Raw genomic sequence first — 14,560 nt, 5'->3', positions numbered from 1 at the left:
CCAAAATGTACATAGTCTTCTCACAAAGTTGCCAGATGTTGTGATCTGGCAAACTATAAACAGAAGATATGTTACACCTCATATAAAACATATACTAATGGCACAGGAACATGATAACCATAAGAAACAATCTGACATAATCATTGGTTTGTAAGGATGTTGGAACTTTGTCAGTCAGGCATTGTGCTGTACTTCTGCCTTGTGGGTGGGGTAAATTCCTTGGATATGCCCTGTCCTTCTTTCTGGAAGGAATCACTTGTCCATTGTTTCCAAGCCCCCTCATTCAAGGCCCTAGGAGTTTCTTCCTTTTATCTATGGCCACATCTAAAATAAATATTCAGGAACATACCCTCTTTCGGGGCCGTTCTAGCACATTTTCTAGCCTGTTTCCTACTGCCACAAGTTTGGGGACTCAAGTGTTGTTTATTAAGGCTCAAATAGACTAAGGTTCATGGGTTCTTTGGCAATGTATTTCCCTTACAAACTTAGACTTTTGCGTTACTTGCTTCCCATCAGTTCTGTGTGCCAATAACCATATTAAAATTTTCCTGCCACCAGTCTGAGTTGTTTCTTTGTTTCCTGACCCATGACTTCTCTTTTTCAGCTCAGCGATGCTCTTTTGAGATTATGAGAAATAGCTTTGACCTTATAATGCTGTTTGACATAAGGCAGCATCACTACTGAACTTTTATCACTCAGCTTCATATTTTACTGTTTAGGGTCTAGCCTCTGTCTCTCCTAGTCCCCTTATATTCTGTTCGCAACCAAGAAATTCTTTCCTGAGCTCATCATTTGTATAAGGTATGGCCGAAGGCTGGGGGTCCTACCCTCTTCCTGCTCTGGTACCCTGGTTTCCCTTCTATGGATCCACTCAGCAGCAGGGGGCATCACTGATTATGTCATTTCAGTATCAGGAGAAAATGAGTTCAATTTTCAGCAACTGTTCTTAATGTCATTTGTATTCCAGAACAGTTAGTTTTGCTAATTTGGCAGAATGTGGACAAGGTTCAATAAAATTCAAAGATAAATATAAACACATGAACTTTGTGGTCTGGGTAAATGGCAAGGAAGAACAGTCTTTTCTCAGAGTGCTCATTGAATAGAATCTTTTAGTTTTAACACTATGAATGTTAAAAACAATTCAACCAAATGACAGGATTTTGTTGGGTTTTGCTATGGTAAAAGCTATTTTGTTTAAAAGATAATTAGGCTGGGCACCATGGCTCTCACCTGTTTGGGCGGCCGAGGCAGGTGCATCACTTGAGTTAAGGAGTTTGAGACCAGCCTGGCCAACATGGTGAAACCCTGTCTTTACTAAAAATACAAAAATTAGCCAAGAGTGGTGGCAGGTGCCTGTAATCCCAGCTACTGGGGAGGCTGAGGCAGGAAAATTGTTTGAACCCAAGAGATTGAAGTTGCAGTGAGCCAAGATCATGCCAGTGCACTCCAGCCTGGGCAACAGAGTGAGATTCTGTCTTAAAACAAAACAAAAGATAATTAAATATTAATATTTTGCCACATGGCATGCTGATGATTGGAGTTATGACTATTCAAGGTCTAGAGGATTGTAGTATAAGATATTTACATACCATACTCCACAATTAAACCAAAGACTGTTTTCCAAGTTGTTTTTCCGTTCATGAAGGGAGATGTAAATTTCTTTCTTGGAGGGATGTATTTATGGTGGTGGAAGTAAAAGACATCCAAATGAGCAGTTTCCACATGATGATGATTATGATGAAGGAAGGAGAGAAAGAGGGAGAAAAAGGAGGAAGAGGAAATTAAGAAGGAAAAGGAGGATGAGGAGGAAAAAGGACCATAAGAAAAAAAATAATTATGTTTTATCAAGATGATCAGTAATCATCTGACAATTGGCCCAATTCAGTTTTTTGTCAGCTGATAATCAACATGAACATATAGGATCCCAAGTACCTACAAAAACTCATATTCTGCAGTTACAAAGAACCTCACTTAAGATAATGATAGCTGTTAGGATGGAATACCAGAAAAGGATTTTTTTTTTCATTTTTCTCTAACTTTCCTTATTTAAGTTCTATCAGAGTCTTGCAACGCAAACAGTATTATTCTCATTTTACAGATGAAGAAACTTGGCTCAGATGTCATTACAAAAGTAGAGGAACAGGCATTCAAACTTCAGGTAGTCTGTCTCCATGGTTCTGAAGCCTTTATTATATGACGTGTTGTGGAGATTATGCAAGACACTGCACATGAATGCAGAATGCCTGGCACATAATAAGCACTCAAATGTGACTTTCTCTCTGTCCCTGGATCCCTTACTGGAGACTTACTTTCTATGTGCACTGTTGTGCACGTAGAAAGAGTAACTACATTTTCTTTTCAATTTCAAGGAAAAGTGTCAGCATAAGCTTATTTGAACCTCATTAGGGATAAGAAGTAGGATGGCTGTGAGTTCTGATAGTTTTGACATATATTTTGATAAATCACTATATTACCTAAAAGCAAAATAGTGATATGATTTCTTTATAGGAAGTATTCCTTATTTCTCAGATCACAAGCCCGCTATTCTTTTTAGTTTATAAAATGATAAGCACAAAATAAAACAGCTAGTATAAATTGATTTTTATAAGGGTAATATTCCTTCTAAATTTGAGTAAATATGGAATTTTAGTGAAGGAGTCCCAGATTTTAATTCTTTTCCTACTGCTTATTATATAACTTTGGCCAGTTATTTGACATTCTCCAACTTCAGTTTTTCATTTGTAAAATGCAGATACTTGCCTTGCAGATATGCTGTGAGAATTAAATGAGGTGAGGTATAAATTAAATAATACATAGTAAGGACCCAAGAAAGTAAGCACTTCCTCCTGTCAGTGAGCTGAAATGACAAATGTTGGCTTAATCTCCTTTTTATGATTAAATAATACAATAAAATCTTATAGTTAATATTAAAGTATAATTATGACAATTTCTTTTTAAGCATTTTTAATAAAGACCTACTAAATTGTGCCTTCTCTAGAGATCTTTAGCATTTTTTGGCCCCCAGTATAAATGTATTAACATTAAATTGATCAAGTGATCATTAGAGAAGACGAGAATATTTATGTTCATTGATACGTACTCTGCTTGAACAAAACAAAGACCTTAGAAGTTATGGTAGTCATTAGTGCCATTTGCCAAACACTCCCAATTCTCATTTCAGGGTTCATGCTGGAACTGCATTTCCTGGCTTAAGTGGGACTATATGACTAGTCCTGACTAAATACGTGTTGACCTGGTGCAGTGTCTCTTTCAGACTCTTTTCCCCTCCAGCTTGGCAACAAGGGGCACGTAAAAAGGTGGCTGCATCAGACTGGGTCCCCCTGACTGCTGACCTACAAGAGTCGTATAGCGAGAGGCTGTGGAATTGTAACAGCATCACTTAGCTTATTCCGAATGATCAGAGGTGGTTAATAAAACCCAAAAGAACTTCTAGAAGCAAATAGATATCGAAGGAAGTAGACTTTCTTCCTATAGAGTATGTAGATAAGAATCTTGATCAAATTTTTATTCAAAATAGATGGAACAAGATATGGGGCTCACTTCCAAATGTCTCTTTAGAGTTTCTGACCTTGACAGCACTTACATATAATAAGGATAAAATTCCGGTTAATAATATAAATTGTGATACATTCTTCAAATGAAAATGGAGATCAAAATTAGATTACAAGAAGATTAAAAGTAGGTGCATAAGTTGATATCTATTTCTCACCTGAAAGCTTTCTAGACACTCAGATAAGTGTTTTTTAAAAATATGTATTCATGTATTTTTTCCATATCATAAAATGTATACTCTAAGTTTAATACTGCGTGATTTAGAGAAATCCAAATAACTTGGACTATTTCCTATAAAACAACAAAAAATAAGGCACAGTCTACATTATATAGTGAAATGGTAGCAAGAAGAATGACAAACCTAAATTAGGGGTAAATATTCATTTTAATTTTTTTGGACAAATACTTTCAAATACAATTTTAAAAGATCAAATCAGCATTACAGATTCCAATTTAAATTCAACTTAATAAACACAATAAAGCATTTGAGTAGTTTTATTTTAAAATTATATGACACACTTGTTATTAACATATAAGGCATCAAGTGCCCTAAGAAAGAGCTCATAACCTTAGTAATTGCCCTTGAAAATATCAAAAAGCACATAATCAATGTCAAATTATTTTTGTTTGGTAAGAAAAGTAAAATTAAAAGCACGATGAGAACCACAGGGTACACACTGTAAATACACAATATGTAATAATTCATCTTTCTTTCTTACATGACATTTGTTTGGAGCCTGGCTAGGAAGCCTGAAGATGGCAGTGAAAAAATAGGGAGAGCTGTTCCTGAAACACAGGAGTGTTACCCAAACTTGAAACAAAGGAAGATACTCCCCATAGTCCCTTGAAATAAAATAACGATTCATGGTAAAATAATTTCCAAATATCTCACACTCTTATAAGTCTGAAATTGAGAAGTTAAAAATAAATCAATAAACATCTGTGGGAGGCTGAACAACCAAAACAGGTTTATAATAATTATGGCATCTCATTCTGAGGCTGATTCCAAATTCTTCATTCATGAGTTGTGAAAGACTTCTCTTCTTCTTAATGTCAACAGTAAGGCATGCCAAATTGCTATAATAAAATTATTCTAATGATAACTTTGGATATTAAAGCTGTATAACTATAAAATATAGTCCGAATGTACATAGACTTGAGTGCACATAAATCTGTACACAAACATAAACCATGAGTACACTCAAGTGTAAGCCACAGATTTTTGAAATCAGTTTCATGTGTTTAAAATAACATCTTGCTTTTTACAGTGTCAATGTGTCAATGCACTAGGCAGGCAAATTATTTCCCAAGACTTATAAAATTTGGGAGAAGATATTGTAGAATATTATGAATCATAAAATGATATAGCTAAAAATCAGCGGAAAGACAATGATATATTAATTCTCTTTCTTAAGTACTCTTTTTACACTAGGAAAAGCTGCCAGTGAGAGTTCATTATAATCTTCTCATCATAGTCAATTTTTATGTCCAATTCTAGGAAAGGTTAAACCCATTACAGAGAACAGTAAGTATTGATAGTATTACATCTTGCTGTAATAGGTGAACCATTGGCAAAGGTTGTGATCTTTTCTGTCAGACCACATATTTTTGATGGCATTAATTGCTGCAATGAAATCTGACCTTCAGGTTGAAAAACCTTCTCCTGAGAGATATACATATAGAACGTTTTTTAAACTTTAGACAATTAATCCAAGTAAAGTTTTGCATACACCCACCATTGCACATGTGAAAGATGAAGACCAAAATGTTCACATGCTCCTGCCTAGAATTTTTGCTTGTCGGAAAGAGGTTAAAAAAAAAGTAGAGCCATTGGGTCCAGGCTTTTAATTCTCAGTGTTTAACTAGCATGGTGCTCAGTCACTCATTTATCAGGATTAAGTCACCCCTTATTCTGGGGCACTGAGGTAAAGGCACACATAAGTTTGGTAGCACAGTCTCTTTTCAGAAGTTGTACCTTGAAGGGCATGTCCCAGCACTGGTCCAATTGGGTCCCTAAAACAAGTAAGTATGAGGGAGATGGACTCATGTTTTAAGCAGACAGCAAAGCATTTGATATCAAGGCAAGTAACTTGATAGTACAGAATAAAGGGTTATAGCAGTCATGCGGGTAAAAGCAACCATGGCCTCCAAGAATTTCACGGTTCCAAGCAGTCTTGTCTTCCTCTAAACTATAAATCAACTATGCAGTGGGGAACATGAAGAAAAGCTGTTCTTTACATGAGGGTCCAGTACATCTTATTACGTGATCTGCTTTAAGAGCTCCCAATGGGTGGAAAGGACACACAGCACTGCAAAGAAAACTCTTTGCAAACTCTACCACTAACAGTTTAAGGTGCTCTAAAAAGAACTGGCTTATAAAGATATTAGGAGCCTTAAATCATCCATCAGCAGCATGTAGATCGCAGTAATAAAGGAGAAAGACAGGTTTCTTTCTGTAACTCACCCCATTGGTCCATACTGCTGAAAGATGAGCTGTCTTCTCATTGAGATTAGGAAGATGACTCTGAGTTTAGATTTCTAAAACCATGTAAATAAGCTAAAGACCTAGAACCACTGAAAAACGTTTTTCTTCCCTAGGTCTAGCAATAAAAACTTTTATAGGTAACAACCAGCACCATGTTGAAGAGACAGATGGAAGGTCATAAATCTCCATGAAGGATGCAAGACCAACACCATAGCTATTGTATGCCCAATGCCTGTAGAATGTATCCCCTGGTCTTGCCAAAGTACCTCTAAAGCCAAAAACATTCTTTGTCAAATTGGGAACAACAGGAAATAAAGCACATGGCTTTTCTTTGCCTGTGTTACCATCGTTTTAAATTCAAGTAATCTTCATATTGAATTCAGGCACTGCCAGGATGGATAAGGGCTACATAAACCAAATACCCAGTGAAAAGTCGATTAAGGTAAGTATCTGAATAATGTCACCACAGCCCAAAAGGAGTCATTCAGATGATTTTCTAAATCATGTAATGTGTAATGGTTTGCCCTCAGATAAGCAGAACCTTAAAAGAGATGTGCTCTGTATGTTAGCAGATTTAAACAATGTTGAAATATGCATTTACATACCACATTTCAATTTTAAATTTTAAAGAAAATTATAGAGTTCTGGGGAAAAGAAAGGAAATGTATTTTGACTTGTTAGGTCTTTTCCTTCCCTGTTGAATTTTTTTTTTTTTTTCCAAAATGGCATTTTTCAAAATGTTGCCTCTAGATCACATCTATATTATTTTGTAGTCCTGCAAGATTCATTAAATGCTTCCATATGAAAAGCTTTATCATCAAGTGAAAAGACTTCCTAACACTTGATTCCCAAACTCCTCTTCCTTCATAAACTGAAAACCGATGCCACATTAATTCAGTTTAGTTTGCCATTTGGCTAATTAATCCTGTTTCACCAATAAATAAAAACAAAACTCAGTTGATCTCATTTAGCTTCTATGAATAAACATTAGTTTTTTCTTTAATGCCTTCTCTCTTTTTTTTTAATGCCTTCTTTTTTTAACACACAGCTCAGACCTACTCACTCAGCAGATCGTTTCCTTCTTATCTCAACATCATCCAAAGTGGATCCTTAAGCAGGCTAGAGCTGGACTTAAAAACCTTCAGAATATAAAACTTATACCACTGGTAAGGCAGCCTCAACAAAAATCATGAAATGAGACTCCCAGTAAAACAAAGTTTGTTGAAAAAGCACAAGGAAACAGCAATGGAAAGCAAAAATCATGTTTATGTCATCTCAATTCTTTCTTTTCAGTAATCAGTATTGCTCTATAATATAAGGCAATTAACTACATCTAGCTTCCTGATTCTCATATAATTTCTCATCTTTACCTAATAATTCTTTCATATACCCACCCTCTCTTTTTGCTATCTTCTGAGTCTCCCTTTTTGTATTTCACCTCAACCCTTAGTCATATGCAGCATACCGCACTCATCAACTCAATCTCTGATACCCATGAGAGCTAATTCACATAAATATCCTGATTCACACATTTTGCCAAAGTCACCCATGTATTCCACAGTTGTCCACAACAACACAAACTTCAGACATTTGAAATAGCCTTTAAAAATCTACAAAGAAATCACTTTCTTAATTCCTCATTCCTGCTGTCTCATACCAATTCCCAGCTCCTGTCCTCTTTAAGAATGACCGCCTGATCCTGTTAATGCAATCATGGACGTTACGACAACTCCTACAGCACAGGTTGCAGAAACCTCCAGGCAGAGTTGCAAGATGTAAGGTATTTCTGAGGCTGCATTTCCCATCCCTTTTCTGAATCGTCACCATAATGAGGCGGCATGTCACTGTGAACACCCAGTGCATGTCTTGCACAGTGAGCACCTTGCTCATCATGCTGCTCTTAGAGAAGAGTTTGTGCTTTATGAGGCAAGAGTTCACAGTTACTGAATGACACCTAGACCACTGTGAGTGGGAGGTGAGTTCTGACGATGACTACAGTCCCTATTAAATCAGTGTATTTAATCTTTCCTTTTCTTTTCTGTCTTGTTTTTTTTTTGGCTTTAGGCTTAAGGACTGCTGCTACATGAGGAAAGCGCTTGTTGCTTAGCCTAGAGCAAGTGATACAGCCTGCTAGGCACAGTCCCCAAAAGTCTAGCTGCAATTCTACTGGTGGTTTTCCCCAAACAGCAGTAACAAGATGTCACCTGGAAGCACACCAGAGCCAATCATGACTCAGGCCTGCCTAGATGTTTAGATGTCTGGAAATATATTTAAAATGTTTCACGCCTTGCCTCTTTGGTGTGAGAACCAGCGGACTTCAAGAGCACAGATAGCCAATATGATGGCAAAATCACAAAATATAAAATTTATATCAGTAACTAATTTGACTTCATTTTTAAAAAGAGCATGTGACCCTGGCTAATGCCTGGCACTAACACTGTGGTTTAAATTCACATTGGTCTTACAATGATTTACATAATTTTCTTTTATTAGCAAGTTTATCCCAATGACTTAATTACCATTTTTGAATACAGGAATAATTTCAAACATAACATTTTTTACAATAAGAAAAGCCCAACATCCTCAAACTTCAAAATATTCAAACTAAAAATTCCATATTTTAGTGTTTAGCCAAATTACAAGAACGATAATTTAGCAAGAAAATGGATAAGCACCTTTGAGAATTAAACGTAAGCCTTATTATTGATTAGTGCTTAGTTCTTTTTCACAAAATAGGTTAGCAATTGATCCTACTGTGTGTAGGATCACCTAGTGTCCAAAGAATAACACCACATATCTGTGTAAAAGAAATAATTTGTATACTGGGTCATTAGAAATATTTTTCTATCGAAGTAGAAGTTCTTGGCCATTACAGATTAATTAGCCTTCAGCGCTTCAGAAGGACAGGTGTGGCTGGTTGTGGTTTCTTACACATCTTACATGGCTTTTCTTCTAAATAGAAGACACATGGAGAACAAAAACACTCACTGGTTTGTGAAATAAACTTTTCTTGCCAGGCAAATAAATTGCACTGTGAATTTTTATAAATTAACTTCTTTTTTCATATTACAAAATGCCAAGGCAGACTCTCAAGATATTCACAACCAGAATTAACTCTGTACAGCGAGCGCATCTTCCTCTACCAAGGACAGTTCCAGAGTGTTATCATTCGTGCTGGTTTTCATCCTGAAGTTGAAAGAACCATAGAGTTTTGCAGACTCTTTGGAAGAGGCAAATCTGTTTCGACGATAGAGCTCCCCCTTCCACATGGACATCATTAGCAAGCAGGACAGGACGACACCCCCCAGCGTGAGGAGGCAGAGCCCCGCAATCACACAGCGGTCCAGGTGAGCCCCCAGCCTCGCACTCTCCTTCTCCAGGCGCTCCATCTCCCGGGCTGCCACAGTGTTGGGGTCCACAGTCACTTCTCGTGGGACGATGTAAGAGATAATCACCAGCAGGATCCCGGTGACCAAGAACAAGATGGCGCTGATGAAACCATAGTCTATAGATTTCCCTGAAGACGTGGCTTCTGAACTTGCATCGTCCTCCTCTTCAGATATCAAAGATATGGCAGCCTCTTGGGACCACTCATTTGGATTTTCCCAGCCAAGCTCCCCAGGGTGATTATGCCCTTTTGCTGATGGCGAGCTCCGGTTCCGCTGCTCCAAGTTAATGTTTTTGTCCACATAGGTAAAAGAAGTTTCTAATTCCTGGCTGCAGCAGTTACAGACTTTCCGTTCCGTTGTTATTTGGTTGTTCCCTGAGTGGAGAGGTCCTGGTGGAAAGGTGTCTGGCTGAAGAGTACTGTTTTGCAGAGAGGAGGAGGGGGATGCTGGAGAAGAACTAAGTTTAGACCCTTGCATCTCGGTTGCTCTTGGGGTGGATGCACACTGTCTCTGACAGCAGAGAGCAGCTCTCGTGGCTGCTGTATCTGCCTGGTCACCAGGCAGCCCTCTTGAACTCCAGTCCCTAGCATCCCAGAGGTCTGCCTGGTTGCTCTTCTTAGCAAGGTAGTGGAGCTCCATGAGAGCTAGTCAGACATCCCCCAGCAGCTTCCGGAAAGTCTGCCAATAGCAACAGAGTTAAATGAGAACCCAACAGAAGCTAAGGTTGTACTTCCAGGAGTGTTGCTCCTGGGGTCCCCATTTCCTTCACAGCTGCACCTGTTTAGCCCCTTTCCCACCTCAAACAGGCAAAAGAAGGGAGGGGATACCTAGTGGCAGGAAAGTGTAGAGAGGGCAAATGCTCTCACTTGTCATCGTGATTAACACTGAGAAACTTAGGTCAGGGTAGAAAGGCGCATGGAGGAAGTGGCAGTGTCTATTGAGAAATAATACTGCCATCACCAAGCCAAATTTATCCAAGGACTCACACATTCCTGCAAAAGGATCCCTCAAACGAGAAGGCAGGTTTCCTGTAAAAAGACAAATGAGAAAGGCAAGAGCCCTTTAGAGCAGAGCTGCCGATTTTCTGGACGACTTGGGGAAGTATAGACTTCTTAATTCAATGAGACTGTAAGTGTTTACATTCTCCCTAGTTCAGAACAGATTCTAATACAGATTAGCTTTAGAGCATCACCATGAGTGAACGACTATAACCCATTATCAGCTGGGCAGGAACTCAGCATTTTGATTCCGTAGCTCTGAAGTAGATGAAAAAGGCCAGCTTAATCAGCCACCTCAGCTAACCTTATACCTCATACATCCAATGACCCTTGTCACACAGCCCTGTATTTACAAGACCATATGCTGCTTATTCACTGTGCTTCTACTCAGCCCGATTCCCTCACTGCTCCACGGGGGAAGCATGTTCTGGACCCCAAAGCATACAGGCAACAGACCTTACTGCAATCCCTGCAAAATACAGTGGGCCAACCCACTCCTTCACACACACACCTGCCTGCTCCAGTTGCAGGATCTGTTACTCCCGTTCCCTGGGTCTGTATTCCTCCCTCTCTGCATGCTTTGCTACCACACATGCACAAGAAATTGACCATCGGAATAGTTTTACAAACCCAATCTAGAAGTGAACTGAAAATAAAAGACAAACTATAAACCCACAGAGTAAGAGTTCTGTAGAGGTAAATAGATGAGAAGCTATATCCAAGGTTACCTCTGGAATTTTATAAACATGTCACTCCTCACCCCCCAACTGCATCAAGGGGCATTTCTGGGAGAGAACTTTGGTTTGAGCAGAAAACCATCTGCCTATCTTTCTCTGCCTCTGCCATGTTTCCAGGGAATAAAAATTCACCTTCCACTATCATTAAATAGATTTTAACCAAAGGTTCCTTTTATTTTGCTTCCAAATCCAGGGTGATAATTGATTTAGTCAACGGCTTGAGGCTTCTTATGATTCAAAATCCACAGCTCCAAAGCTGGTAACAGAAGCACAGGCAAGGGTCACCTAAGGTCAACCTGGCAACTCAAAATATGGGAGAGGGAATCGACACGTTTTCTGCTACACACACGAGTTTGTTTAACACAAAACAAAACAGAAAACGTTTTTCTCCTGTTATCGGAGTTTCTCTACAGTGAAAACAGCAAAAAAACAACAGGACAAAAGAATCACTACTAAACTAGAACAAACCCCCACTAAAGAATCCCTCAATGAATGAAGTGATGGTAACAGGCTTCATCAATTACCGAGAACTCTTCTTCCAGTTTTCTCAGGCATTAGGGGCTCTGATTAACCTTTGGTACAATTAACTCATCACACTAGACTACCTTGGATAAAATCAGCAGGGTTCTTTGAGACTTTCAATTTATAACAAAAGAGGAGAGAAATCCCCACTTAATTCCCTACGGCCGCCTCTACCTCTCTTTAAAGAAAAGCTACTCCCGCTTGTTCGCTTGTTCTACCGGAGGTATGTTAGCAGCGCAGTCGATTTCCTTTGCAGCTCCCTAATCCGGGGCTTCCATTCTCAGTGGAGAATGGATAATCCCAGGAGACCAGCTAAAGACTCTTTTCTTCCGTCCTCTCCCTCTTTTTCCTCTGATCTGCTTAAAAGCCCAGTTAACGACATTGCACCTTAAAGCGAGGGGACATGCACTTTCTCTCGTCCATCTGTCATCAATTAAAAGCATTAATATTTGCTTTACACTGACACAGGCAAGGCTGGTCTCGGGGAGGCGACCTCTGGATGTGCTCTGTGCGAGCTGAGCCGGAAGACCGAGCCCCAAGCACCGGGCAGCGGTGCCCCCCGCAGGCGCCTAGGGATCTGGCGATCCATTTCTGGTGAACTCTGCGCCCACTGAGGGACTCGAGGTAGGGATGTGTCCGCCTAGTACCGGGAGACGAAGCAGACACCTTGGGCAGGGAGCGGGGATATGCGCTCCAGCTCCGCTAGGCTACAGAGCTCTCACCCTCGCACCCAAAGCCTCCTCCCCATCCTACTCTCCGCCACTCACCTTCTGCTTCGGCCACCCGGTGCGGCTCCAGCACCGCACGCTCTCCCGGCACGGCTCCCGGAGAAAGTCCCCCAATCACCAGCCGCCGCACTTGTAGCCTCTGCACGCCCCTCCGCTCCGTGGGATGGGCAGCGCCCGCCGCGGAGCGGGGGGTGGGGCGGGGCGGGGCGGGGCGCTCCCGGAGCATCCCGGGAGTTGTAGGCCAGGGGCGGTCCCTGCATCCCTCCTGTTTCTGTCTCCTCCCACGCCTTCTGGGTTTTACCTTCCTGCGGATGAGTTCCCGCCATACCCTCTTACTCCTCCCCAGCACTTAAGAAGACAGCACTGTTTTCTAAGCTCAGAGTGGAGTTCCCTAGCCTCAGGTGTGGCCACAAGACTGTGAAAAGGAAAGTATATTTGGCTCCAAATGTGCCAGATAATTTGCATATTTTGTCTTTTTAATAGTCAAAACATATCTTCCAAGTAGATTTTATTAATCCTCATTTTACAGATGTGGAAACAGGCTCAGAGAGGGCAAGTGTCTCCTCCACAGTTACCGAGACCAACAGCAGCTTCTGAAATTGCATCCAGGAATCAGTTTGGAAAGTCAATGCATTTCTCACAAAATCAGAAGAAATGTGACCATTAAGGGTAAGAGATTGTCCCATGTACCAGCACATCCCCTGTACTTAGCACAGTGGTATTCATTGAATGTATGAATAATAATGACGCAAAATAACAGTTAACATAAATAGCGCTTATTATTGTCAGGCTCTCTTCTAAGCACTATAGATACATTGTCTCATTTAATGGTCACAATATATTGTTAAAGTATTATAAAAAAAAATCCTCATTTTAACAGAAGAGGAAACTGAGTTACAAAGAAGTAGAATAATTTGCCCAATGTCAAACAACTAATACTTAGCAGAGGTGGGGGGATGAACACCAACAGATTCTAAGCATTATACTATATGGAATGAATGGAAGAAAGACCAGAAGGCCAGAATACAAGGTGTCAGGAATAAAGGAAATCTGAAGGTTGAATCTCCTAAATTGTGACTCTTAGGCTAGGACAAGGTAACTGTGTCATCAGCCTCTTTCAACCAGAGTGGACTGCAACAGCCAACAGCCACTGAAAGCCCAGGGTATGTGTAGCTTATAGACAATCTCCAGTTTTCCAGCATCCTGTTGGGACAATTCTAGGGGAGCAAAAAAGGATTATAGTATGGATAGGCCGGGCACGATGGCTCACGCCTGTAATGCCAGCACTTTGGGAGGCTGAGGCGGGCAGATCACAAGGTCAGGAAATCGAGACCATCCTGGCCAACGTGGTGAAACACCGTCTCTACTAAAATACAAAAAATTAGCCGGGCGTGGTGGCACGTGCCTGTAGTCCCAGCTACTTGGGAGGCTGAGGCAGGGAATCGCTTGAAGTCGGAGGCGGAGGTTGCAGTGAGAGGAGATCAAGCCACTGCACTCCAGCCTGGCGACAGAGCAAGACTCCGTCAAAGAAAAAGAAAGAAAGAAAGAAAGAAGGGATTATAGTATGTACGACATTTTGCTTGTACCTCACATACTGTGGTTGCTTGCTTTCAAAAGAGACATCGATCTCTTTTAAAGACAATTATGTTGGTATTTCTTTACATTGAATAGAATCTATAGTCACACGATTACAGGAGTTCACAATCCTGCCTCTTTAAAATTATTTTCCCCCCATATGATTATGTTTGTAGCCAGTGAGGCCCATTTGTTGATAAACATGATAGATGTATTATGACTTCTCCTTTGCTTACCACACAGTTCTCCAGCATGAATATCTTTCCTCCACTGCCCTATTCCATCCACACTTCAAGGACTAGTTTATCAAGCCAAATCTACAGGGATGCAGTTCTTAGTACTACGTATGCAAAAAGAAATAAAGAGAGAAACTAAGGTGTAGAAGGAACTTGAATTTATGTTGACGAGGAAAAGCTGAAGGAACTTAGGCTATTAGCCATTGAAGAATACTGAGAGGAAACAATAAACTAGCTTTAAATATTCTAAAGTTTCTAAAAATAGAAGAATTCTATAGCATATTTAAAAGGGTAAAAGCAGAACAAATAACAATAAT

At 40.0% G+C, this 14,560-nt stretch overlaps 1 protein-coding gene across 1 annotated transcript; it reads right to left on the bottom strand.

Moving 5' to 3' along the window:
- Positions 1–8,528: 8,528 nt before the first annotated feature.
- On the bottom strand, positions 8,529–12,614 carry TMEM74 (transmembrane protein 74). The gene is made up of 2 exons (XM_011968381.1): positions 12,472–12,614; positions 8,529–10,125 (listed from the first exon to the last, which is right to left on the bottom strand). The coding sequence occupies exon 2, from the start codon at positions 10,084–10,086 to the stop codon at positions 9,169–9,171; it is 918 nt and encodes a 305-aa protein (XP_011823771.1). The 5' UTR covers positions 10,087–10,125; positions 12,472–12,614; the 3' UTR covers positions 8,529–9,168.
- Positions 12,615–14,560: the final 1,946 nt, after the last annotated feature.

The sequence above is a fragment of the Mandrillus leucophaeus genome, unplaced genomic scaffold, assembly GCF_000951045.1.
Source record: "Mandrillus leucophaeus isolate KB7577 unplaced genomic scaffold, Mleu.le_1.0 Scaffold840, whole genome shotgun sequence".
Lineage (NCBI taxonomy): Eukaryota > Metazoa > Chordata > Mammalia > Primates > Cercopithecidae > Mandrillus > Mandrillus leucophaeus.
Note: the sequence above shows the minus strand (reverse complement) of the source record. Positions and strands in the feature narration are given on the sequence as shown.